The sequence below is a fragment of the Lynx canadensis genome, chromosome D2 (assembly GCF_007474595.2).
Source record: "Lynx canadensis isolate LIC74 chromosome D2, mLynCan4.pri.v2, whole genome shotgun sequence".
NCBI lineage: Eukaryota > Metazoa > Chordata > Mammalia > Carnivora > Felidae > Lynx > Lynx canadensis.
In genome coordinates this window covers 5,969,148-5,996,975 of record NC_044313.2, presented here as the reverse complement: position 1 = coordinate 5,996,975, position 27,828 = coordinate 5,969,148, and the positions used below count along the sequence as shown (strand labels likewise).

General features: G+C 47.0%; 1 protein-coding gene across 1 annotated transcript in view; it reads right to left on the bottom strand.

Moving 5' to 3' along the window:
- ADAM12 (ADAM metallopeptidase domain 12) overlaps window positions 1-27,828 on the bottom strand; it is a 349,938-nt gene that overhangs the window by 295,754 nt on the left and 26,356 nt on the right. Inside the window, exon 2 of the mRNA XM_030334765.1 lies at window positions 7,180-7,316. Coding sequence (XP_030190625.1) covers window positions 7,180-7,316 — 137 coding nt within the window. The remainder of the gene's footprint in view (window positions 1-7,179; window positions 7,317-27,828) is intronic.

Genomic DNA, 27,828 nt, shown 5'->3' with positions numbered 1-27,828 from the left:
AACATGACTGTTTCCTGAACAACTAGGAAGGAACCACCATCTCATTGGTTAGGTTCCGACTTCTGAGAAATTCCAGAGTAAACGCATAGGTGAGGGCGTCTTCAGTCGTTGCATGATACAAGACCATTAAACACAACATTAAGTCTCTCTCGGGGAGATAATGCGCTTTAGTCTAAACTGTGATTTAAACATCATCAGCCTTCCTCTGGGCACCTGGGTGGCTCAGTTGGTTGAGCGTCTGACATTGGCTCAGGTCATGATCTCGTGGTTTGTGAGTTCGAGCCCCGTATCGGCTTCTCTACCGCCAGCGTGAAGCCTGCTTCAGATCCTCTGTTACCCTCTCTCTCTGCCGCTCTCCCGCTCACGCTCTTTCTTTCTCTCTACCTCAATCTCTCAAAAATAAACATTATAAACAAACAAGTCATTAAATAAAAATAAATCATTAGCCTTTCTAGACATTTTCTTTTCTTCTAAATGTCCTCCAGCCCCAGAAACTTTCATTTTAGTGAAAGAGTTCAGGTTAAAAATCTAAAAAGGCCATACGTCATGAATTGTTACAGATGTGTCATACCAATATAAATATGAATCACAGGGAAAGTGGGGTGTGGGGTATATGGGGCTGTCTGTACTATCTTTGCAATGTTTCAGTAAACTAAAATGACTCTAAAGTCACTTATTTTAAAAAGCACGTATCTCTTATTAGGTACTTATTTAAATTTATTATAACTGGTCACTCATCTGTGAGTTTCTTAAGGGCGGACAGAGGCTCACCCATCCTTTACCACAGGAAGTTGACCTAGGACCTGGAATACAGCAGACACTCACATGTGCTTGGATGAATGCAGAAAAACTGAAAACAGAACTCGTCAGACTCCTTTCCTCCTCATACCAAGCAGCTATCTATATACCCCCCCTGTCACTCAAACATGGAGAGTCTTACCTAAGAACCATAAAGCAAAAAGAAATTTGTAACTCTGTTTAAACAATGCAAAGCACTCCATCCCCTAATATTACCTAAGTTTGTTATTTTCTTTTAAGATTTATTTATTTTTGAGAGAGAGGGAGAGACAGAAAGAGCACGAGTGGGGGAGGGGAAGAGAGAGAAGGTAACACAGAATCCAAAGCAGGCTCCAGGCTCTGAGCTGTCAGCACAGAGCCTGACGTGGGGCTCGAACGCACGAACTGTGAGATCGTGACCTGAGCCGAAGTCAGACGCCTAACCAACTGCGCCACCCAGGCGCCCCATAAATTTGTTATTTTAAAAACATATTTTCAAAAGCCCCAGGTCTGTGATGATGCTAGAGGTCTGAGGTGGGGAAGGCGGGGGGGAATCGCAGTAACTGTAGGGATACCTGATTCAACAAACCAATTTTAAAACAAATGACATCAGGGCCTTGCTAAGAGGGCACAGGAAATAAACGAGCTGGCAGTGAGCCACGTGGAAATGTCATCCCAGAGCCCCTCCTTGACTGAGAGGTGTGCTCCCAAAGGTGGTGGTGGGGACATAGGTGAACCAAGCACAATACCCCGGTTTGCTTCGTCCTTGTTCTGTGTCAGCTGCAGGATAAGAGTGCATAAAAATGCCCCGGAGGGTTGGGAACAGCACTCACATCTCGAGAAAGTCAGAGCTTCCTTGGTGGCAAGACAGCCGGGGAGAACACCTGCCCTCCAAGCCATGCTTTCGGAGTCTGGATTTATGAGCCAGTCCCGATACGAAGCACAAGAGGAAAAAAAGCTAAAGATATTCCTGGGGGGGGGGGCAGGGGGGAGGGCAGCAGGGCGCTAAGGAAAGAATACAAGACTTCAGAATCTGACCAACTAGGCTTGGTTGCCAGACGGGCTACTTCCCGTTCCAAGTGCTTCCGCACCCTGGTCTGCAAACTTACACAACACCCACCCTGCTGGGCCGCCGGAGCACCCGGTGGGAAATATCTATAGTATGGACATCTAGCTCAGGGGTTGCAAGCTACAGCCTGTGGGCCAAATCCAGCCCACTGCCTGTGAGCTAAGAATGGTTTTACGTTTCTAAATGACTTTTTCTTTTTTTAAAAAAGGAGACTATTTCATGACACGTAAAAATTCTATTAAATCCACATTTCAATGTCCACAGATAAGTTTTATTAGAACTGGCCATGCCCGATTGTTTAGGCATTGTCTAGGGCTGCTTTGAAGCTTCAAGGGCAGAGCTGAGCAGCTGAGACAGATGGCGTGGGACCCACACAGCTGAGTTACTGACCGTCTAGGTCTTCCCAGACAAGGTTTACTAGCCTTTGGTCTAGCTCCATCCGAAGTCAAGGGAAGGTTCTTAGTAACTGTCCTTATCCTTCCTAGTCTTTCCCCCAGTGCAGTGGCTCTTAAGGGGCAGGTGTTCACCACCTCCCCCCCCCCCGCCCCTTCAGGGGACATTTGGAGTCGACATGAATGGAGGGGAAGGCACTACCGGCATCTAGTGGGTAAAGGCCAGGGACGCGAACACCCTATGGCATGCAGGACGGCCCCCTGCCTGTACACACACAACAAAGAGCGACCCAGCCCCACTGGCGACAGTGCCGACGTTGAGAAGCCCTTCCGGAAAGCCCAGAATGAGTTACGAGAAAGGAAAGAGGCGGACACTCAGCGTGCCGAGCGTGCTGGGTCAGGCAGCAAGGGACACGTTCACATCTCGCTTGTAGATAAGGAAACAGAGGCTCAGCCAGGGCTAGTCACTGGCCCATCATGATACGGCAACACAGGAGCCGGAATCCATTGTCCCTCCTCTGCTTGCTCTCTGTCTCTCTCCCTCTCAAAAATAAAGATAAGAGAGAGAGAGAGAGAGAGAGAGAGAGAGAGAGAGAAGGTATAATTCAAGCTGGGGTTTCAGGTGTCAGGGACACAGCATATACCAAGGATGGCACATTTAGGCAGCAGGCTGCCCTGCCCAGATGACCTCGATGGCTGGGAGGTAGAGTGGGGCCTTCGGCATCGGGACAGCCCCGCCTATAAAGCATCTTGGGCATCATCAAGAAACCTGGATTTGGAGTCAGAGATCATGGGGAGCTTCTGAAGGGCTGGGAAGCAGGAAAGTGACAGGCTAGCTCTGTGTCTTCTGCTTGCATTACGTACGTCTGTAGCAGTAAAGGACTAATAAGCCATGATGGGGAAGGGGCATGTGTTAGACATACTGGGCCAGGGGACTCGACAGATGTCTCCAACCTCATGATCTGAGGGGGGCGGGGGGAAGGGGATGTCAATGTTATCCTCTAGGGGCTATTAAATAAAATAGAGAAGATTGACAGGGGCTGTGTCCACTTTGGGGCACAGCGCAGTTAAAATAATTGGGAGCTTTCAACTGGAGGCTCCTGGAATCCACTGGATGTCAGGCCCACATCTCAGAAGTGAAGGCAAGGGGAGTGATGTGGGTTTTAAGTCCATATATGTTAGAGAATACGTACTGGGGTCATCATGTGAAATGTTTTCGGCGGGGCACTTCCTACACAGCAGGAGTTGAGGGGCGGTGGCTAACGTCGCTAGAGTCATTCCTGTGAACAGCCCCCCACGCCGCTCTAGGCGGACAGTGAGGCCACAGAAGCGAACGGCACAGCCAGCGGGAGCCCTCAGTCGGAAGAAAGTCAGCGGAAACCAACCGTTAAAGGACAAAGCCAAAAAGAGGAATGAAAAGCAAGAATTAAAGACATATGGGGAGAAACAAGAGAGAACAGGGTCTTGGGAGCCAAAGGAAAGTGAGAATTTCAAAGGAGGGTGAATCACTGTCAAGATAAGTAAGACACAGAGTGAAAGGAAGGGCTGGCTTTGGAAGTTGGGAGGCTACCTGTGACCTTGGCAAGAACCGTGGTTGTGAGGAAGTGCTGGGAGGGGGGGCTGCTACTGGGGTGGGGGGTGGGAATGCGGGGGGTGGGGTGAACACCCTGCCCCCCCCCCACGTGAGGAGAAGTCTCCCCAGAAGGGCTGACACAGATGGTCATTTGAAGGAGAAGCAAGGCTCCTTCCAACGTATGGAGCGGAATCTACTTCTGCCGTTTTAATTAGTTGCCATTTGATATTTGATATTTGAGACCCACAATATGCAAAGGGAAGCTTCGGTTGCATGTTCTAATCTGCTTGCCTTTCTATTTTCCATTCCACACACTATTTCCATACATTCGTTCTCACGTGAGCAGGCTGGTGGTTGGACATTTCCTGGAGCATTCAAAGGCTGGGCTCAACGCAGGTCATCTCCCGATCTGTCACATCTTGACATGCCTTCCCCGGGCTTCGTTTCTTTCAAGACATGAAATTGGAGATGGGTCCCTAAAACACTTTGTACTTGTAGTATCACCTTCCATTTGTGTAGCGGGTTTTAGTTCCCCGTGTGATTTTACAGCCATTGTTTCATCACGCTCATTCCTGTAACAGCCCTGAGACGGAGGGAAAGCAGACAGGCTTATCCTCATGTTATGGACCAAAATAACAGCGAGCAGACAAATAAAATGCCAGAAGCTCTCCAACGCAGGCAAGGTCACGTTCTTTCCCAGCCTCGTCTCTGTCAAGTAAATTATCAGTGGCAATGATGGCTTGGTGCTTCATTTGAAAAGGACCTAATAATATCCCATCCAGATATATTTCAATCACAGCGGGGAGAAGGAGGTGTGGAATGTGACAGTACTTCTGCCTAAATCAGCTCAGTCGGGTTGACCAGCACTCCAGCACTTTCCAACAGTGCAAGGGTTCTAATCTTGTGTGCTCATGAGAATCCCCTAGGAGCACTTTATAAAAAGGAAGATGCCTGGGCCTTCCCCAAACTAAGCACACTCTCAGGAAAGACACTGGCTGAACAGAAAGATACAGGAGAGCAAAGAATAAAAGAGCAGGGCAGAAAAGCAAGAATCTAAACCCACAACTCCATATTCTCAGGTACGGCAGGCAGAGCTGTGTGGCAAAAATATTCATGAATGTAAGTTTTGCATACCTGAGGATATACTCTATTAATGTAAAATGAAATGAGAATGAAAATGTCTAACATGAAGATGTGGGCAGTCATATCTGATAGCAAGGAAAGACACACACATACACACCATTAGTCAGAATCCCTATTCTCCCAATAGGTATACGCATCTCCCTCGTGGAGAATTATGGCACGCATGTACGAGCGTGTCGTAGGCGCCCTTTTTCTTTTTTTTAAATTTTTTTTTCAACGTTTTTTATTTATTTTTGGGACAGAGAGAGACAGAGCATGAACGGGGGAGGGGCAGAGAGAGAGGGAGACACAGAATGGGAAACAGGCTCCAGGCTCTGAGCCATCAGCCCAGAGCCCGACGCGGGGCTCGAACTCACGGACCACGAGATCGTGACCTGGCTGAAGTCGGACGCTTAACCGACTGCGCCACCCAGGCGCCCCGTAGGCGCCCTTTTTCATGCAGGCTCTTAGTGGTTAACTACCACATATGGGCACACATCGTAATGACAGAGCCATAAGGCTGATTTCACGAGTCCCATGGCATTATGACAAAATGCGGTTCCCCAAATCTCTTAAGTCCCTATTCCCTTAAATAATGTCGGTAAGGCGGAGTCCTTTGAGTGTCCTACGCATGTGTCTACCACCTGCATGGTTCTAATCTGGAGGTACAATTGCAGAGGAGCTGAGACAGTCATCAAATAATAATGGTTTTCTCCATTTTCTCTAAAGATGGTGCGGGTGCCCCATAGTCATCGGGTTGTAAGCGTGGCCAGAAGCGGAAGATGCGCCGCCGTGCCTCGGGATGTCCGCCAGATGGCTGGCTGGCAGGAAGGATGAAGCTGGAGGTCAGAAACCAGACCCCACCTGAACTGGTCCATTCCAGTGGCGTGCCAAGAACACTCATCAGGTTTGGCTCTGATACGCACCCCAGGTAGGGTTGCCAGACAAAGGGCAGGGCACCAGTTAAATGTGTATCTCAATAAACAACAATACCCCAAATACTGCATGGGACAGATTGAAAAAAAAAATTCTCTGTTTATCTGAAGTCCAAGTTTACGGGGATATTCTCTACTTTTATTTGCTACATTTGGCAACCCCCACCCCCCAATCAGGGAAAGCTTCCATAACGGCTTCTACCCCCCAAGAAACTTTAGATGGTTCCATATTTTTGTATTATTAATTAGCACCTATAAATATTTTAAAGGCATACTTTCTGGTATAGTATGCTTCTCTTTTCTGCATCTATCATAACATCTCTAATTTTTCAGATTAATGACAAAATGAAATATTCTTTAACGTCTTAAGTTTTTCTTCCAGGAAACACCATCAATACCACCGCAAGTGACTTATCCGTTGCCTGTTAAATTTGCAACAGTTTCCATGAAACAGAAAAATCCAAAAGAGTAGATTTGGCATCTGGATCCTTTAACCAAACCTCCTACCTTTCCGATTGCTCACTTTCAACCAAAAGCTTCTTTAGAAAATAAATTAGTGATGTAAATCATATTATCATTACTCACATTAAGGGGGCCCACTGCAGCCCTTTCAGAAAGCCACAGAGGATTTTCACAATCTCAACTGTTCTTAAAAAAAAATCTGTTTTCTATTATGAAAAATAATCTAAAAATAGTTCCACATAACACAAGGACAAAGCCATCTGTGTGATCTCTCCAAAGAGCTCATATTTCTATAGATTTTTATCACTCTCCAACTGTTCCAACAAGTTCTGAAATTTAAGAAAGTCGCGTAGATTTGGCACCTAAAACTCATCGAAATATCAAACTTAATCGCTAATGGTTCAATTTTGTATTGTTCTTTTACATCATAGAAGGCTCAAATCAAACATGTATGAAAGTAAACAAAGCACAAAACTGCATTAAAACTCATTACAAACTTTTTTAAAAAGTCACATTAACATGTTTCTACCAATAATCGATAACATTAAAATGTTGATGAAATAGACATGAATATAGAAAAATACCCAGCCCTCGAGTAACACACACACAGAAACTGTATACCTGGACATGTTATCGCCTGTGTGTGTTTGAAAAGTAACTTTTAGCAGACGTAAATGACGCTGGGCCACTGATCAAGACTGTCCCTCTACAAAATTTCACTCTGTAAGGATAAAGTCAACATTAAAATAAAGACAAAGCTTGGACCAAAGAAAATGAGTGCAGTTGACGTGATTTTCAAACTTCAGCCATCACACAGTCAAGAAAACGAGAAGAGACAAGACAACTGACCTTAGAGTGGATGCTCTCCGTGGGGTCCCAGAGGGCTCCGTTCAAGACAGAGACCTGAACTATTTCGTAAGCTCCTCCCCGGCCCCTTCTTCCGGCCTGCTGGATGGAAGGTGCTGATTTGCTTCCTGGGTTCACCCCTGCATCAGAAAGAAAACAGCCCCATTCTTCATTCTTGTCAGGAAGAGTTTGGCATCAGAAACTCATGACATAAACAACTCCACGAAAATATCCCCAAGTTGAAAGAGACCAAAGAAACAGCATTCTCTATTAAGTCATGGTCAGTGTTTGCAGGTGATGAATTCTCTGTCAATCTGACCAAACGACGTTGTGACTCAAACAAAAGCTCATTTTCCCCTCCAAGTCCTATGGCATGTGCTGGGTGATAATCAAAGTCAAAGTATATATAATTCTGTCCTTCCACAAGCAACCAAAACACAGCAAGTAGTGACTTTTTAAATGATGAATGAATGCTTTGCTTAAGACCAGCTCTCCATTAAACATCTCAAGGCTTTAGCTGTATTAAGACTAAAGCCATTTACTTAAGTCCCAGTGAATCAGCTCAACCCAATGCCGAGTCTCCTCTCTGTACTTACGGAGGCTAATTTTATATGCTTCAGTGAGTGATTCTATAGACAAAATTAATTTGCCAGTTCAGACTGACGAGACTGGTTTATGTAAAAAAAAAAATTAAGTCATTCAATAAGCTATTATATGATCTTGTTTCTTGGGGTCCTGTCGAACCAGTTAATGTCCCGACACAGGTTCAATTTAGCGCCATATCCATAAACAATCTTAATGGAAAGTATAACATTTTTTCTCTTCTGGAGTGTGTATCACTTTCTTAACAAGTACGGTAATTTCTCTGGGCTCGCTCTCCGATGAGGTCACATTCCTGCTATGTGGTGCAACCACAGTCTATCCCTCACGGTAAAGGATGGGAGCAGATTCCCTCACATGTTATTCCCATTTCTTCAACCAGGACTCATAATTTTCAGACCTGAGTCATAATAGCACTGTTTTAAGTTACTAAGGAGTTCACATTTATTGGGCACAAATGGTATTGAAATTTTAATCCTAGACATTTTACAGTTCCCCAAATACTTTTAAATCCACACCATTTTATCATTCTCAATGTGGAAGCCTGCAGTTATATTCAGGTTACAAAAGGATTACTACTTGAGTATTAACTGTCTGACACAGCCGATCGGGAAAATTCTCAAGCTGCTCACAAGGCATTTAAAACTCCCACTGGTTGAGGGACCACAGGAACAGGGATGAGCCAAAAGTTGGGGAGATGGCCAGCGGCAGAGGAAGTGAGTGGGCCTGGTGGCCACAAGCAGTGTGTGGGGGGGAGAGGACCATGAGCCACGTGAACAAGGAGAGGAAATCTTGTGGTGCTCAGGGCTGAGATGAGCGGAGTTTTTGGGGATGAACCCGCCTTCAAGTGATGAGGGTTCTGGCCATGCACCCAGAGGGGCCCACTCCAGGTGGTGACATCTGTGGACACTGGTGGAGGGCTGGATGGAAGTGGAAAGAATTGCTACCCAAAGGGAAGATTCCAGAATCCCTTCTCCTGACTGCAGAGGGGGCAGCCATTGGCAGCATAGAGATCGTGCATAAATGACCCTCGTCCACCAGCTTGATTTCATGCCTTTCGATGTACTCCCTGGCATGGAGTCACTACATGTAGGGGCTTGGGGATGAGACATACCCAAGCACCTGTACTGACCCTTCCATGTTATCGGCTGTGGGTCTCTGGTCCAGTTGTTTGCCCACTTGTTGGCTCGTTCACTCACCCGCTCATTCAACAACTGTTTAATCCCTGCCTACCTTCTGATGGGCACTCTGATGTCTCCCATTCAAAAAGCCCATTGTTTCTGATTTGGCCCAATATGCCCTAATGTCACCTAGAGTCAGTCCCTCTGCCTATCCTGGCGGGACCTTCATTTCATAAACGTAGCTTCACCCCAGAAGACTCAGTTCTCTATCCTGTGCATCTAAGAGAGGGACATGAATATGTGTTCTTGTACTGAAAGCAAGATGAACAGACAAGACCATTTCAGAGAGCAGGCAGGTCAAAGAAGGCACAGGGCTACAGGGGCTCTGTGTAATCCCTGTGCCACTCCTGCAAATCTGCAATGGTTTCCAAATAGAAGGGAATAAGAAAACACGAGGTGATGGTAGAGCGGTGGGGAGGCCTACTCTTGACGGATAGGCCAGGAAAGATCATTATTTGTTGGATGCATATAAGCCCAGCCGTGAAGATGAGAATATTCCAGGCCCACACAGAGCCATGGGAAGAACAAGTCCACAGAGGCACAGCAAGTTCTCTCCCTTTCCATAAAATGAGGCAGAGCGTGGCGAGGCTAGAAGGAGAAAATACACGTGAAGCATAGAGAACGTCATCCACTGGTGACATCGACATCACTCTCTAAGCCTTGCCAGGACCCAGGTCTCTTGCTCTGGACCCTCGGTGGGATTCCTGAGTTGGAATTTACTTGAAAGTGTGTGTTAATCTAGTTATACAGCTCCTGCTGAACCAGACTACAGAGTGCAATTAGCTGAATTTATCTTAAGAGAGAGGTGTATTAATTTGAATTGGACTAAGAAAGCTTTGAAATACCAGCAATTATGGAATAATAATGGGAAATCTGTCTGAACTTTCCCCTAAACTGATGAAAGCCATGCCACATGCCAAGAGTCACTGTGGCCGTTACGTTAATCTTTTGAAAACTCAGGCAAAACTGTTAAGAAAGTGATTGCGAGCATCGAAACATTTTCTCTACAAAAGCAAAACAATTTGATTAGAAGCTACTCCAGGCAGTTAAATTTCCAACCCAAGTGAGTGGTTCACTTGAGTAGTCAGTCACAAATCTGGTTGTCCAAGGGCTCGTTAAATCCAAAACAGGAGTTCTGCCTCACCCGCCACCCACCACCCAGCCACAGTGGGGAAGACTGTGGGATGCTTTCCAGGGTATTCCAGCCACACTGCACAAAGACCTGGAAGAGATCTTCGCCCAGCCCCAGACACTTGGATGACAGTCTTTGTGTGTGATAGAACGCACTTGAGAAGCCATACATCTGGGAAGGAAGGAGACGGCGCCACACAGCCCAGGTCTTCTGGGTGAATCATTCGCGAAAGTTGGCCAGCAGGGGAGCAGGAGGGGAGCAAGTCCACACCCTTGATTTGGGGGAAGCTGGGGAACCTTGTGGGGCCTCCTAGTTGGTAATCACGCTGAAGCTGCACAAACCAAACACGGGAACATTCTCAGTCCTCTGCACCTCTTTCCTCTGAGACCCTTGGTAGTAGAAAGAGTTATCTACTCTCCTGAAGGCAAAATGTTCCAACCACCAAACATTTCCCTTTTCACCTACATATTCCATCATCTTAATCCAAAAGAAGTCCTTTTTGGCTGAACCGTTTTCGTCTACGAGGCTCTATTTCTAAATATTCCAAGGAGAATTTAGAGGCAGGCTCTGCCGGCACTAGGAGAATGTTGTGCAACCTTTTTAAGAAATTGAGTAACGGCACTGTTTGCTGTGCACGGTATTTATTGTCTATGCACATGGATAATGAAGCCCTCCCTCCGCTTTTTAATTGGTTGCACAATATCCCCCCAGCAGTATCTGTAGGCAGAAGACCGTTTCTTATGAGCTTTGCTTATGTATTTATACACTGCTCTTTCTTTTAGACGATGCAAATAAAAATTTTATTTGTGCTGCATGGATAGACAGAATAAATTATACACAGCTGTGAGATATCAGAATGTATTTTATGGAGTGATCTTGTTGACAAACCATAAAAGCAGGTCCTGAACGATGCGTACATTCGAGTCCTAGAAACCCAGGGGAAAAAAATAGGACCTTATAAAATAGACAGTTTGCATACATTTTGTTTTTCCTAATATTTAGGCATCAACAAAACTCGGTTGCCTAGATAAAAAAATAGGAATAGCTTACAGTGAGGAGGGACTTCTGGCTTTTTGTCTGTTGGGTGACCAGACACACTGCTGGCCAGGTTGATAAAATGGCCAGTTTTCCTCGGTCTCATGGTGGAAGAAAGGATATTAGATAGTTTGGTTCCTCACACAATTATCTTCTGCAATAACACGTGTGTCTGCTTTGCTTGTGTCCTCGTCTGAGGTTTTCATCCTCAGACCGGTCAAGAGGGGCCGGAGAAGACCCGATTCGGCCGGCAAGAAAGAATCTTCACAGGGATGGGTTCTAAGGTCTTGGGAAAAAACCAGTAATGAAGACCACCTCCCCCCACCCCCCCGCCCGCAAAGTGACTTTGGATCTCTCCCCACCATGTGAGTCACCCAGAGCCTGGCTGCCTGTGGCCCAGCCTCCTTTGCCTGCTTTGCTAAGGGAACAACTTTCCGATGGCCAACCAAGGGCTTCAGCTCCGCAGAGGTGGAGACAGAGGCGGAGCTGTGAGACAGAGAACAACAGCCATCTTGGAGCAGCAAAATCCGGCCCTGCGCTTGAGTTCTCACACCTCTGCTCTCCAGGCCTGCCCCTGAAGTCCTGTCTGCCCTCTGCAGGATGGGAAGCACATTGTCTCCCTTCTGGATACTCACAGGGTTAAGGAAGCTCAGTGCAGTCAAAGAGCTTTCAAAAAAGCTTACTGCATGAAGTCAGTTTAGGATGTCCAAACCCACGTTTCTAGACTTCCAGATGGTGTCCGACCAAACCACACTGACAGCAGGAAAATGACCGTGGGCTATCGATCGTTAGAAAACGCTGTTTGGGGCGCCTGGGTGGCGCAGTCGGTTAAGCGTCCGACTTCAGCCAGGTCACGGTCTCGCGGTCCGTGAGTTCGAGCCCCGCGTCAGGCTCTGGGCTGATGGCTCAGAGCCTGGAGACTGTTTCTGATTCTGTGTCTCCCTCTCTCTCTGCCCCTCCCCCATTCATGCTCTGTCTCTCTCTGTCCCAAAAATAAATAAACGTTGAAAAAAAAAAAAAAAAAAAAAAGAAAATGCTGGTTTTAGGGACTGGTGGGGATCTGCTCAGGCCGCCCCTGGGCCGCTGGGGAAGCAAACTCAGATGAGATTACTAGTCAAGGTAAACCTTAAACATCACACCTGGAGTTCTGCCTTTCCCCTACGTGGACCTAAGAGAGAAGAATTGATCTGAGGCACTAAAAATAGGATTAAGATAAATATTCTTTTGAAAATCTACCCGGGGGTGGGTGGGGTGGGGCAGAGAAAGGTCGAGGTGGCCATTATGAGCTGCGTAACAATCTGGGGACACAGGCTTAGGAAACTCGTAAAGCATTTTCCTTAGCCCCAAATATGTGAGAGTTAAAAAAAATTTATAGACCTGACTGAAGTGCTCCTTGCTGCAGGCAAATACAGTGGCAACATTCCCATAAAGCACAAATATATTTCCTTGGTTCAGATCCCTATCTGCAGCCTTACCGAATAATACTGTCACTCTTGCGTTTCATCTACAGACTCCCTGGATGGAAATTAGGAATGTCATTTTAAACCTGTTTTTCCCTAAGTTTATTTTATTTTTATTTGGGGGGAGGAAGAGAGACAAGAGAGGGAGAGAGAGAGAATCCCAAGCAGGCTCGATGCTGTCAGCGTGGAGCCCGATGCAGGGCTCAAACCCACAAACCGGGAGATCATGACCCGAGCTAAAACTGAAAGTTGGATGCTTAACTGACTAAGCCATCCGGGTGCCCCAGGAATGTGATTTTAAAACGACAGCCCAGGGATGCTCAAAAGAACCATGGCAAAAGTCAATCTGAAAAGAGTAATTTTAGATTTTAAGAATTTCAGGAAAAACCTGAAAAAGCTACGTTAGCCAGAGGATCAAGGGCAAATAAACAGTCCCGTCATGTTGGTGGCATGTACGTTTCATAAGATGTGATAAAAATGACACTTTACCTCTGTAGTCTTGCTCTCCCAGACCCATGACCCCAGTCTGACCTGAGACACATGCCAAAAAAGGTGCATCCTACGATATACGTAACCAGCACACCCTGAAACTGTCCAGGTCATCAAAGACAAGCACTCTAAGAAACCTTCACAGCCAAGAGGAGCCCAAGGAGGCAGGACGACCAAATGTCATCTGGGGCCACATGCTGGGTGGGATGGAGAAACAGAAAAGGACGTGAGATAAAAAGTAAGGAAATCTGAAGGAAGTATGAAGTTCAGCTGAAAAGCTATCAATTTTGGTTCATTAGTTGTAATAAAGGTACAATTTTAACATAAGATGTTTATAACAGGGGAACGTGGAGGTGGGGAAGGTGTAAACAATCTACACGATCTTCTCCATTTTCCTACAAATCTAAAACTGTCCTTTAAAATAAAGTCTACTGGGGCGCCTGGGTGGCTCAGTAGGTTGAGCATCCATCTGACTCCTGATTTCGGCTCAGGTCATGATCCCCAGGGTCATGGGATCGAGCCCTTTGTCAGGCTCTGCACTGAGCATGGAGCCTGCTGGGGATTCTCTTTCTCTCTCTCTCTCTCTCTCTCTCTCTCTCTCTCTCTCTCTCTCTCCCTCTGCCCCTCCTCTCCGCTTGCTCTCTCTCTAAACATTAAAAAAAAAAATTAGATATGTAAAATAAAATCAAGTCGACTATGTATCATTTTTAAAACTTAATCGGAATCTCGCAGGACTAACGTCCTTCTGGAGAAATTCAGTATCAGAAGTTCAGAGACGCCTGGTCACCACGGAGGGCTCCAAACACCGCTGACCAGAGTGCTTGCCCTTGACTGTTACATTGCTCTTCGTTCAGGCGGAAGACGAGGCAGCCACAGTCAAGTGAAAAGCGTCAAGTAATTGACAAGGTCTCCCGGAGTATGAAAAGGCAGAGGGCTGCGCAGAAGCAGTTGATCCTCAAGCAACTGAAAGGCCATCACAGGCCACACACGCATGACCTTGGGCAAGTGTCCCCTGCTCGACACTCAGATTCTTTGTGTGTCCGGGAGGTGATGGGACCATCGCCCACCACAGAAGGCTGGCAAAAGGACCAAGTGAGATCACAGATGCAAAGTGTACATGGGTGTCATTTAGCTTAGTTTTTGTGTTAAAATCAGTGTTTGGAAAGAAATAAACCAAAATGCTCTTTCAGGTTTTTTTCTGGGTGTTGGGGCTATGAATTCACTGTTTTTCTTCTTTATGTTTTTGTATGTATCTCTGATTTTTCTGTAGTCAGCACATATTACTTTTATGATGGATAAACTTTTATGATGAATAAAAAAATCAACTTAAAAACATCAATCATTCAGACTCATGACAACAAACCGACTGTTTGCACATTTTACTTTCTTACCAGCTTTCCTGGCATCACAGATACACAGACTTAGGCATGCCAGCCTTAGGCAGCCCATTTGGAAATAAAAGCAACCAAGCACTAGGGAACAATTACAATTTTGAAAAGATGTTTTATACGTCATTTCAAAACCCAAAGAAAGCTGGTTATAGCTTCCCATAAATGCTTCAAATGGATTCATACCCAAAGCATCCGTTGTCTCTACTACACAGAAAAATGATTCTTCATGCCCATAGTGTCTCCCTTCCGTGGGGAGCAAAATCATTTACAACATTAACTTCTTTTTATACCCTTTGCTGGTCAGTGGAAGCTAATGGAAGGACCATTTTACAAACGGTCAGGCCGAACGACACGATTATTCTTAATGCTGCCTCACAACAAATGGCAGAATTAATGGCAAAACCCAAGCCCTTTGCATTTCCAATACATTCATTCACTTTGCCCTTCACCCCAGGGACAGATAGGTGCTGCAGGAGTTCATTTGATTACTTTTGGGGGCTGGGATGGAGTCAGAATTTTCCCAAATTTACTTTGCAAGAAATGATCTAAACGGAAACAAATGGAACCAAGGGTTACAATGCATACTCTAGAAGCCATTTTTGAAAGTTAACAGCAAAAAGGACAAAAGTGAAAATGAGTTTATTCCACCCACTATCGTAAACTTAGCAAACGGAAGTGTGCCACAGTGAGGGAGCGGTCACCTTACATCTCTGCTAAAAGTTCTGTCCCATCTGAGGGCTCTTTCTCATATCCTTGCTGCACCATCGGTCACCGCGGACCATCTTCTGCTAGCATAGACACTGACTCGGCAGCCCCCGAGTGCTCTCTGACCAGGTCTTGCCTTGCTGCACTCATCCCCCATTTCTCCAGCCTTCCTCTCTCCCTGGGGGCCTTGGACAGCCCCCAAGTCACAGCTCTGGGCCATCTTCCCTCTCTACTCTGTCCCCCACAGCACTCATTAATGTTAAGCTGATGTTGCCCAAATCAATATTTTCCCATGCGACCAACTCAGCCAAGTGCAGTCTGTAATTTTAATTCCTGTGTCTAATCGCCATCACCTTCTCAAATTTGGCACGTTTGAAAAGCAAAGCTTTCCTACCCTACAACCCAGCATTTGCTCTACTAGGAACTTACCCACAGGATACAAAAATACTGATTCAAAGGGGCACGTGCACCCCAATGTTTATAGCAGTGCTATCAAAAATAGCCAAATTATGGAAAGAGACCAAATGTCCACCAACTGATAAATGGATAAAGAAGATGTGGTGTATATACATCAGAGTACTACTCGGCTATGAAAAAGAACGAAATCTTGACATCTGCAACAACGTGGATGGAACTAGAGTGTGTTATGCTAAGTGAAGTAAGTCATGCAAGAGAGAGACAGTTACCATATGACTTCACTCCTATGTGGAACTGAGAAACTCAACAGATGAACATAGGGGAAGGGAAGGAAAAATCAGATAAAAACGGGGGGGGGGGCAAACCCTAAGAGACTCTTAAATATAGAGAACAGACTGAGGGTTGCTGGAGGGGAGGTGGGGAGGGGGATGGGCTAGATGGGTGACGGGCATTAAGGAGGGCACCTGCTGGGATGAGCATTGGGCGTCATATGTAAGAGATGAATTACTGGGTTCTACCACTGAAGCCACAATTACACTGTATGTTAACTAACTTGAATTTAAACTAAAAAAAAAAAAAAAAATCAAAGGTTTCATTCCATTCCCCAGTCAGAAAACAAGGTATTCTGTGTCACACGTCTTGCCAATGCTACCACCATTCAGTGACCCTTAAGTCTCATGGTCACATGGCCGGGTGATCTGACACAGCCCTTTCTTATGACCCTCAGTCAACAACAAATCCATGGAGCTTCTTTGTGCTTTTTCTCTCTTCGTCTTCTAAAAACTTTCCCACTTCTTAATTGAATCCTTCTTGGTAGCCTCATCACCTGCAGGTCTCCCTCTTCCAATCTTAAAGGAGGGGGACACTTGAGAAGAGCAAAAATCTACAGCATGGTCATCCACCAAGAGATATCTGAGCCCAACGGGAAGGCATTTTAGAGTTTTTAAGCAGAGTAAATAATTCGCATCGGAAACATTCGCGATGCGAGAACGGAGAGTATGAGGGCTGGAGAAGAACAGACAACCGAGAACCATTCACAGGACAAAGAGGCGCGTTGAGCTGCAGGTGACAATAAGCACTTATCGATCACAAGGGTGAATGCTAACTGAGCTGCTACGCACCAAGCCCCACACGAACCCTTTAAAGTTTGGCTTGTTTAAACGGCACAACACCCTCTGATGCTTACTGTTGTTTAATACATGAGAAAACAGGCAGAGAGAAATTAAGCCCCACGGTCAAACACATCGTGAAGCCAAGAGGTCACCCGCACAGCCACGTTCTAGGATCCGTGCTCCATACGTTAACAATCGCTCCGGCCTAGAAACACTCGGAATGAGTTCAACTCCTTCCTGTGTCCTAAAGCTCCACCCCTGATCCCTCCATGTTGCTCACTCTGTTGCGACCACACCGACCACCTTTCTACCACCTCCATGCACCCGGCTAAGTCGTACCTCGTGTGTTTTCCATTCGCTGCTCCCTCCGCTGAACACGCCAGCCCCGAAGCCTGTGCATGACCCCAGGTCTCATTACTCATGTCTCAGCTCAAACGTTACCACTTCAGAGAGGCTTCCTCCCGACCCAAGATCTTCTCCAGACCATCATTCTATGTTTTCCTTTCCCACAACTGTTAAGTACCTAAACTTGTTTTATTTATTTATCCTTTTGTTCTGCCCTCACCTCCTTGACCCCCAATCTAAAACCTCGAGAGGCTGGGCGCCTGGGTGGCTCGGTCTTAGGTTAAGTGTCTGGCTCTTGGCTTTGGCTCAGGTCACCATCTCACGGTTCACGGGTTCGAGCCCTGCATCAGGCTCGGTGCTGACAGCAAGGAGGCTGCTTGGAATCCTCTGTTTCCCCCTCCCTCTGCCCTTCCCCTGCTTGTATTCTATCCCTCTCAAAATAAATAAGTAAGTAAATATTAAAAAAAAAAAAAACCCTCAAGAGGTAGGTGCCTGGTTTGTCAAATTCACTCCTACATCCATGTGCAGACAGGTATTTATTTCATGGATTATCATCAAACAGATGAAAAGTTCCCACAGCCTTACTGTGATCCTAATGACAAAGGGGAGGGGGCCAGGTCCTGGTTCTAATCTCGGAGGTTCTGACAGGCGGTGTTGAGCTCACCCAGCAACGTCCAGGCCATTGCAGGTCAATGCACAGAACCAAACCCACATATGTCTTATTTATAAGCCAGAATTCCAATTTACTTATTTATAAGGAGAAAGAACTGGCAAGTCAACGCGAATCCCCATCTAAGGCATTTTGCTCATGATCTTCCCAGCAGGAGATCTTCCTCGAAAAGCAAAATTAAGATCAGAACAGAGAACTGAGGGACCGTAACAGAAACTGTGATCACGAGAGCCTGATGTTTCCTTCCCTCCTCAAGAGTGTGTACCTGCCATCGAGCCAGGGGAGAGCTGTCCCTCAGCAAGCGTGCCGAACACCAAAAATAAGCAAGCACAGGCTGATTATCCGAATGGGACGCTATCGACTCTAGCCGTTCTCGAAGGCTGGCTCTCGAACACTTGCTAACTCATAATGCAGTTGACTCTTCTCCCACCATTTGAAACACTTCATCTTTTTTCATGAGGAAAAAAAAAAAGCACTTTGAGTTTTAACTCAGGTAATAGACCTGAAACCCCACGTGTGTTCATGAGAAAATATGTTCAGAATTCCAAAATGCGACACCGGGGGCACAGCCTATGCCTCGTGCCCCTACTACAGGAACTTTTCCTCCCCCTCCTCTGTCTGCTGGACACTCAACCGTAGGGACTCCTGTGGCTCAGGCAGTTTGGGGGTGGGGAATGCGCAAGACTGGGAGTCCTGTGCCTGGAGGAAGTAAGGACGGGAGATGGGTGGGAATCAGCCAAGGAATTCCTGCCCAAATCCCAATGACTAAGGCAAAAGCGTGGCTATCGGGAGGCAGGCGCAGACAGTATTTTTACAACTTTTCATCTTCCAGTTGTTGATTTTGCCCATTGAATTTGAGGGACCCAAATGGGAATCCTAATCTAAATGGTCAAACAGGATAAACAAAACTATTACAAGACAGGGTCAGAGCCCTGAGTTCGGGCAAGTTTTAATTCCGTGCAACTTGATAAATATTTAGTAGGCATACAGAAATGACTTAGGAGCATTTTTAACCGTTTCAATTAGAAACCCTTCTGTTCTCAGTTTTTGAAACTGAACAATGTGCTTAGTTATCTTTAAATCCTGGCCTCATCTTACACAGAGAAAGCCAAAAAAGCAAAGAGAATTGTCCAGTTTAGGAACTTTTAAACAATTTCCTCCCAGTAATACCCATCTTTAGTCTGATCTATTCCCACAAGATGACAGAACTGGCCAATCTCTCGTAAGGGCCAACAAGTATCTTACCGGAGCGAGTGCCTTTGTGGGTGAGTGCCATTGCGCTGGTTTAAAATTCAAACTGATGCTGCATTAATTGTTCTAAATGGACTTTTGCCCCTCTATAAAATCAGCACTTATCCGCCATCCACGTGGCGTATCCTCTCACCACGGGCGTTACTGGAAGCTTGCCTCGTCTTTCCCCCTCCAGGATATCAACAGTGGCATCGACAAGAGGAGACACAATGTTCCGTGGCCTCCCTGCTCAAAGGAATCCTGGAGACAGGGGAGAGCATGTGGGGAGTGGACAAAGGCCCCCCGGCCTTTGCTGGACATGAAGCATGACTGTTTTCTGTTTACTCAGCAACGACCGGGCCCTGGCAGGTTGACAAGTCAGTAGCCAACCATAGCCAAAAATGCTCAGGAGCCAAAAGTTCCGAAAAAGCCCTCTAAAAACCATGCGAGCATTTGAAAACCAACCAACCAACCAAACAAACAAACAAAAACACCTCACAATCTCTTGGTTGTTTTAATGTGCACTTGTCACTGAGGTTAAGCTTTTTCATATTTTTATCAGTTATTTTTCATTTCTTAATTTGGGGATTATGTTTTCACATCTCTTGCCCGTTTTTAATTGTTCTAACTTATTTACATGAAACTTTATGTGTTAAGAATATTAAACAGGCTGGGGAGCCTGGGTGGCTCCGTCAGTTGAGTGTCTGACTTCGGCTCAGGTCATGTTCTCACGGTCTGTGGGTTCGAGCCCCACGTCGGGCTCTGTGCTGACAGCTCGGAGCCTGAAGCCTGGTTTGGATTCTGTGTCTCCCTCTCTCTGGCCCTCCTCTACTCATGCTCTGTCTCACTCTCTCTCTCAAAAATAAACATTAAAAAATTTTTAAAGAATATTAAACAGGCTTCTTTCTAAAGCGAACAAGCAAACAACTACCGAGCCAACCAGAATCCTCCCCAGTCACCTCCAGTGAGTGGTGATCTCCCGTCTGTGGCGGGGAGGCGGTGCAGGGTAGCAGCCGAGAGCACTGCATCGGTCCATGTGAGTCCAGACCAAGTTCAACCTCTGCCTCTCTGGGACTTTTCTGACGTACATAACAGAATACACGATGCTTAACCCTTGTCAGAACGGAGAAAATTGTAGAAGAGGATTCATGGAGAGAAAGGCTTAACACCTAATCCATGGCAGCGCTCAATCTGAAGCAGCCATTTTGGAGGGAAGAAAAAAGTTCTTCCGTCAGTTTCTTGCCAGCTTCCATGCTGTGTGTCCTTCCTCCTATCAGACTCGATTCTGCCTTCACGGAGCACAAGGTCTGCCGAAGACAACTGGAAAGGAAAGCAACTATAAGAGTGCTCAGAGTTGAAGGAGGAAACTGACCGCAGTAGAGATGGCCCGGGAGTCTTCGCGAAAAGGGTGCCAATTATCCCAGGCTTCGAACAGGTGCGATCTGGGCATTCGCATGTGGGGGGAAGCGGGGGTGTAGAGGGAGGAAGGGTGGGAGGGAGAAGGCGGCTTCTCAGACCACATCCCAGGTCTGCCTGCACAGCGAGGCACAAACCACAAGGACAGCAACTGTGAGGAAGGGGACGCCCAGAAGGAGACAAAGGTGTTGTCTCGAGTCCAATCGGAAGCGCATCCGACACGCTCTATCGGTCTTCTCTTAGACTTTCTTCTAACGGACATTCGTGTTTATCCTGTGGACCGACACCATCTCCGTCGTCTCCATTCCCCACGGGCTTCCAAACTCACAAAACCTTCATCACTGAGGAATTTTCTTTGACAGCCACTGTTTACGAGAACCGGCAATAAATCGAGATCTACGCACAGTTGCCAGAAGTAGCAAACAAAAACGCGCCGTCCAGTTCGATCTGAATTTTAGATCAACAACCAATGACTTTTTTTTTTTTTAAATAGAAGTATGTGCCCTGAAATATTGGGGCCATACTTACACTAAAAAATTATGCGACGCTGATCTGAAATTTAGACTGAACGAGGAGTCCTCTGTTTTATCTGGCAGCCCTGAGATCCAGGCTTCTTGAATAGCTAGCTCACTGGCCCCAAAAGCCAAAACATGTCAATCAATTCTTAGGCACACATCCTAGTTTCAGAATTTGAAGTTAACGCAAGGACGCCAGACGTTAATTGTTGTCAATCAGTTCAGACTGAATGACTGCATTTACTGGGGCACAAAGTTGGAGACCAAACAACCCAGCGGCATATTTCGAAGGGGAAAGAGGGATTGTGAGCTCCCTCGAAAACACACCTCTTAAGTAACTGGATCTTCTTCATCTCACGGCCTGCCTACCCCAGCTGCTGGAAGACAAAATCTATACGCAATAAAGAGTTTCATTCAGGGGTCCACATGACTCCATCCGTCACTGAAGCACATGTTTGGCACGGATTGAAAGCCAAAAGCAGCCTAACAAATATTTCAAAACTGAATTTATATCTTTCTAACACATGGTTTATATACGGATGTAATACCTAGAGAGCTTTCAGTTCTCAAATAATATCCTGGCTAAACTACAAATGATGTCTGTAGCAGACCACAATACCAAAATTATTTGCTCTCTAAATATGTTAAAGAAAGCTAAGTTTATGGGGGGGCGGGGGGGCGGCTGCCAGCGACGCCTGCTTTAGTATGCAAGTGTTATAAGAGAGCAGGGTCCAGATACTTCCACCATAAGCTAAATATTTGCATCGTTCCTCACACAAAGAGGGAGCTCCTCTCTGAAGCCCCAGCTTTAGGATGAAACTAGATGCCTAACTCATATTTTAAAAGTTCTGGGGGCGCCCACGTAGCTCAGCGGGTTGAGCGTCCGACTCTTGATTTTGGCCCAAGTCATGATCTCATGGGGGGTTCATGGGATCGAGCCCCGCATCGGGCTCTGCGCTGACAGCAAGGCGCCTGCTTGGGATTCTCTGTCTCCCTCCCTCCCTCTCTTTCTCTGTCCCTCCCCTGCTCGTGCGTTCGTTCACTCTCCTTCTCTCTCAAAATAAACAAACAAACTGAAAAGTTCTGGATATGTCCTCCATCCAGGAAAGCCACCTGCCCATCACCGCTGTGACAATGCGCATATGCTGTCTCCTCCTTCTATATCCCAAGGCAGAAAAAGTTAGCATAATGGCTTTCTCTACCTGTGAGTGAGCTCAGGTATACTGGCCCATTCGAAGTGGTTTTCCCTGGAGACACATTTCCAGATGCAAACCACAAACTGCTGAAAGACAAATATTTGGTTTTCAGCCTCAAGAAGCCACATGACCACAGACTTTCTGGTCTTCGTCTTTTTCTTCCCTCACCCACCTGATGGCTGCAGGCGCAGACTCAGCCCATCAGAGAGCAGAAGGTACGTGCCACTGGCTGGCCAGCACATCCCTGTAAAGACTTCAGTACCCTCTGTGCTCCCAAGAAGAAAATAGAAAAACTGAGACTAACAAGGAAGCAGGGTCCCCACGCTGGCACATGCTGGAATTCTACTAACTTTTCCCGTGTGTCCCCGAAGATTACTTTCCGAGAGGAGGGCTGGGTGGGGAGCAAAGAAATCATCGCATCGATTTTCTGTGGAAATAAAGGAATTTATATTTTTTAACTCGAGAGTATCAGCATAAATCGGAGCCACACGGAGCGAAACTCTCCTCCTGAAAATACACGTGCACACTTTAGAGCTCTAGAAGGCAGACTTTGGGAAAGGGAGGGGGAGAAGGGACAGGAATTCAGGCCCAAGACAGGGAGAGCCGCCTGTGGTGTCGTCCCCACAGCAAGGCTCACCTGCCCCCCCCCAGGTGACCGGCACGTGAGGAAGTTCCTGCCATGGGGCCTGACTGTGCACATTTCTTGAAGAACTGTGTATAGTGGCCTTGGTGTAGGAGTGTGTGTGTGTGTGTGTGTGTGTGTGTGTGATAGATGGCGGTCTTGTATCTGATGTCTCCCAGCAGTCGGCATTTTACGGTTCACAAAGTGCCTTCTGCGGGTTACCCTACCCAACTCAAACTGCCGCGGCCAGTTGTGTGCACCCCATTCTCCCGTCATGCACGCGTGGGATGGATGGATGGGAAACGAGCCTTGGGGAGGCCAGGTGCCTTGCCAGAGCTCACACCCCTGGCAGGTGGCAGAGGACTGGCTCAAATCCACCTGCCGCGGTCACCTCAGACCCAGAGTCCCTCCGGGCCACGATCCTGCTCCGCAGTGGCATGATCCAATCAGGGGCTCCGGTTAGACGGAGCGGGGCTGGAGGCAGGCAGCGGTCAGGCTCTCAGCAGAAGCTGGGCTGTGACAGGGCACATCCTGGGCCCAGCCCCCACTCTCAGCCAAAGCTGGCACCAGGCGACCTGGGCCCACTGACCCTTCGCTCTGCCCCCCCGGTCTCCCCTCTAGCTTCAGGTTTCCCATGTGACCTGGACCCCACCAGATGTGGCCCGGTGGTGACCGGAGCTCCCGGCAGCCCTGCCCCACCCAACTCAACAGGGCCTCCAGCTGGCCGCACAGCCAGTTCTCTGTGTCACCGGAAGTCCCTCTGCACCCTCCAGGTATAACAGGTCCCTGTCCCACCTGGAGCGCTGCCCAAAGCCTCCCACAAGGCCCTCCGGGCACTGTGTGCACCTCTTCCTGACGTGGAGCCTTGTGCCATGGCATGTGGTCATTACCTGGCCACCGGGGGCTGGCCTCTTGACAGAGGGGCTGCGTGTTACCCTGAGCCCCCAGCCCTAGCACTGGGGACCTACTACATGCCAAATAATCGTGTTGAATGGATGTGATAGAGGGGACAAAGTCCAGAAGGTGTCACGTGAGATGCATGAAAACGCCCTCGCTGAACTATCAACAATAGCCAACTTACGGAAGGAGCCCAATGTCCATTGACTGACAGACACATAAAGAAGATGTGGTATATATATGCAATGGAATACTACTCGGCGATCAAAAAGAATGAAATCTTACCATTGGCAACAACGTGGATGGAACTAGAACGTTTTGTGCTAAGCGAGACAAGTCAGTCAGAGAAACATAAATATCATATGGGTTCAGTTGTATGTGGAACTTAAGAAAGAAAAGAGATGAACATAGCAGAAGGGAAGGAAAACTATAAAAACTGAGAGGGAAGCAACCTGTAAGAGACTCTCAAATGCAGAGAACAAACTGAGCATTGCTGGAGGGGAAGTGGGTGGAGGGATGGGTTAAATGGGCGGTGGGCGTTAAGGAGGGCACTTTTCGGGTTGAGCACTGGGTGTTGTACGTAAGGGATGAATCACTAAATTCTACTCCTGAAATCATTATTATACTACATGCTCACTAACTTGGATTTAAATAAAATTTTAAAAATATAAAAACGAAAGAAAATGCCCTGGCTAAAAGTGTGGGTCAAGGGAGAAAATGCCAACCTCCTCATCAACAAGACAACGCCTGCATCTGCACACTGCTTTCCCAGCAGCTTCCCCTCCCCTCCGGAGAGGGCACTAAACCCCCCAGGGCTGCTACCTGGTTCAGGTGTCATTTATGTATCCCCTGATTCAGGCCTTAACCCTCACCTGGCCTTTGGACTCACATCCAGGAGTGCACAGTCAAAAGCACTTCATGGTCACTGGAAGGCTCTGGGCCTCCTCCCCTCTCCTTGAGATAAAGGGTCACCAAAGCATTCTGGGATCTTCACCGAAGGAATCCAGACCTTGAGTCTCTCAGGACCCACACACATCAGCACCCTTCGACGTCAGACCCAATGCTGGGTGGGAGTGAGATGCTCTAGGACAGGACACTGGTCAGAGGGGACAAGTTATTTCTTAGACCCCTTCCAAGACCTTGAATTAGGGCGATGGGCAATGTCTGTTTGGTGTAATATACCTAACACCTCCTCAGCCACTGGCCACCCTTTTCCACAAAGGGGGCAGGGCTCTAGCTCAGGGACATCAACAGGCACTACTGTCTGGCTGGAATTTAATCACACCGCTTTGGTTTCCTTCCATTTATTTGTATACTGTTTGTGACAAGTGATATTGGCCTTCTACTTATAATATGGAAGCACAATGGCCTCCTTAAATGTAAGTAAGATGTGTATGCATTGACTTAAAGGAAACTTTAAGATAAAGTAAGAAAAGATGCTATTTAAGTAAACGATAGCACAGGTGATACACATACATAAAAATGTCATGAAGTTCTCAACGCCAAATTGGGAGACTTGGGAGTTTCCTGGGCTGCTTGGATCACAGCTGGTCTACACTGCTACGTGCTGAATTACTGAAGCTGCTGGATAAATAAGCAGGTTCCCATCCCAGCAGAGATAAGATCCTGATTTGGAGCACAGCAACAGGTGGGGTATGAATCTGTACTCGTGACGAGCCCCATGGATGATTCTAATGCAGGCCACCTGGTAGACCAATGGGTCTCAGAGACCCTGGCCTTCGAACCAACAATCCCTGAAATCAAAGCACAAAGCCTGCTCCTACTGCGTGCGTATCCCTGATGGCTGACTTCTATTGGAGTCAAAGCAGGCTTCACTCTACTGCTCCGGAACATCCATCGTTTCATCCATGGGACAATCGGGCATCTCCCACATACCACGTACAGCCCACAGATTGGAAGGGAACCACAACTCACTCTCCATGTTCAAATGGATGCAACACCTAACGAGCAGAAACGTATGAGACATGAGACATAAACTGATAACAGTAAGCTCACACCATCACGAGGCCATCATCGAACCCACCGGCCTTTACTGAGCACCTGCAATGTTGGCAGGACCCTTGGGGTTCGAGAGTCAAAGGTCACAAGTTCAATTATGAAAGATTTCAGAGTATAAAGGGGGAGAAGACAATGGCGTCAAGACCAAGATGGCCTCCCATTCTCCCAGGGAGAATGCCTCCCACAACTTGGAGAAAGGAACGGAGGGGGGAGGTAAGAGGACAGTGGCCAAGGAGGTGTCCCAAGGGACAGGGGTTCACAGGCACAAAGGGGAGGCACGCAGAACAGCAGCCAGGGCTGAGAAAGCGACATATGTAGGAAGTAGCCACATGGATGATAAAACCCGGTGGTGGGGGGGAGGGGGAGTGGGGGGGGTGCTGTGATTACATTAGCATATCAGTGTTTCCATTTCATGCGGAGAAGGTCTCAACCTGTTTATGAAAGAGCTGAAAGTTCTAGGAGGGCCTCTGGTAAGCTGAATGAAGTAAATAAGAGATTGATGAGGTCTAAGCTAACCGCTGCTTGTCAATGGACAAAGGCAATGGCATCCAGGTCTAGCCTGGCCCTGCTCGTATACCTTTTGGGACATTTCATAAGGAGCCTGGAGTCCCTAAAAAGAATGGGAAACTGCCTTCTGTAACCAACTGACTGCTCTGACACAAACAGCCAGCCCTAGGCTTCCGACCGCTCTGCTTTGGGAAACACACCCCCCCCCCTCCCCAGGGGTAATGTTCCTTTTCAAGCCTACAGAATCTTGACTCCAGCCAGGGGAATCATGCTCACGGCACACTCTGCATGCCTACACGTAACACCAAAAAAAGGTAGTGCCTTTAAATCTAAGATGATGCATTTTAAATACTTCTGATACTGATTTAAAAAAAAAAAAAAAAAGCTGTTTCAAAGAAAAATATATTTAGGGCACCTGGCTGGCTCAGTTGGTGGAGCATGCGACTCTCGATCTTGGGATTGTGAGTTCGAGCCCCACGTTGTGGGTAGAGATTACTGAACAGAAGTTTTAAGCACAAAAGAAAAAAGATATTTACGTGTATTTACTTATTTTTCCATCGATACCCCATCTGTGCCTCCATGAAATCCCTGCCCCTTCACTAGGTTGGTATCTCTCTTTGGACAAGTCACTTGACCTTCTCAGGCCTACCTTCCTCGTCCGAAAAGTGACAGACTAATGGGTCGTCACGCTGGCTTTTTGGCGTTCCAGGAATGTAGTATTATGGCTTTAGGAGCAACTGGACTCCTACCCTCCATCAACCCTTGGCTTTTAAGTAACTGGCGGCCCTGTGTTCTGGGAGGAGGGGCGAGGGAAGATTCAGGAGTGACCGCACACACACACGTGGTGTCAGGCACGCGGTAGGCACTCCGTGAACATCTATCGAGGGGAGGCGGAAGAGGGTAGTGGCCGCACAACTGGGTGGGCTTCTGCATTCTCACGTATCTCTAAAATCCTGTAATCCTTTACTTCCTGTATAACTTACTAGCAATTATACGTGCAAATAACATGTAAGTTTAGGTTGATTTTTTTTTTAAAAAATTCCTTAATGGAAAAGACGTGTAATGCCGAAAACAAAATTGGTTATTTAAAAAGAAAGCTTTGAGGGAGGAGTCCTTGGGGAGAAAAAGTACTCAGGAATACCTACCCAAGTCTTCCAACATGTCCATTTGCAATGCGAGCACCACGGGACAGTGACAAGATCTCAGGTAACTACTGCTGAGACATTTTGTTGCTTTTTTTTTTTTTTTAAAGGAATACTTAAAAAAGATGATCAGGATACCTGAGTGACTCAGTCAGTTGAACATCCAGTTCTTGATTTTGGCTCAGGTCACGATCTCACTGTTCGTGAGTTCGAGCCCCACACCGGGCTCTGCGCTGACCGCACGGAGCCTGCTTGGGATTCTCTCTCTCTCCCGCTCTCTGCCTCCCCACCACTCACGCCCTCTCTCTCAAAATAAATAAATTAAAAAAAAAAGATATTGTATCATTGAAATTCTAAAATACCTTTTTAAACTGTATTTATTTATTTTGAGAGAGGGCACAAGAGGGTGAGGGGCAGAGACAGGGGGAGAGAGAATCTCAAGCAGGCTCCACACTGTCAGCACAGAGCCCAGTGTAGGGCTCAAAGTCATGGATGATGCCCTGAGCCGAAATCAAGAGTCAAATGCCCTGCCCGCTGAGCCACCCAGGTGCCCCCCTCCCCCGCCCAAGCA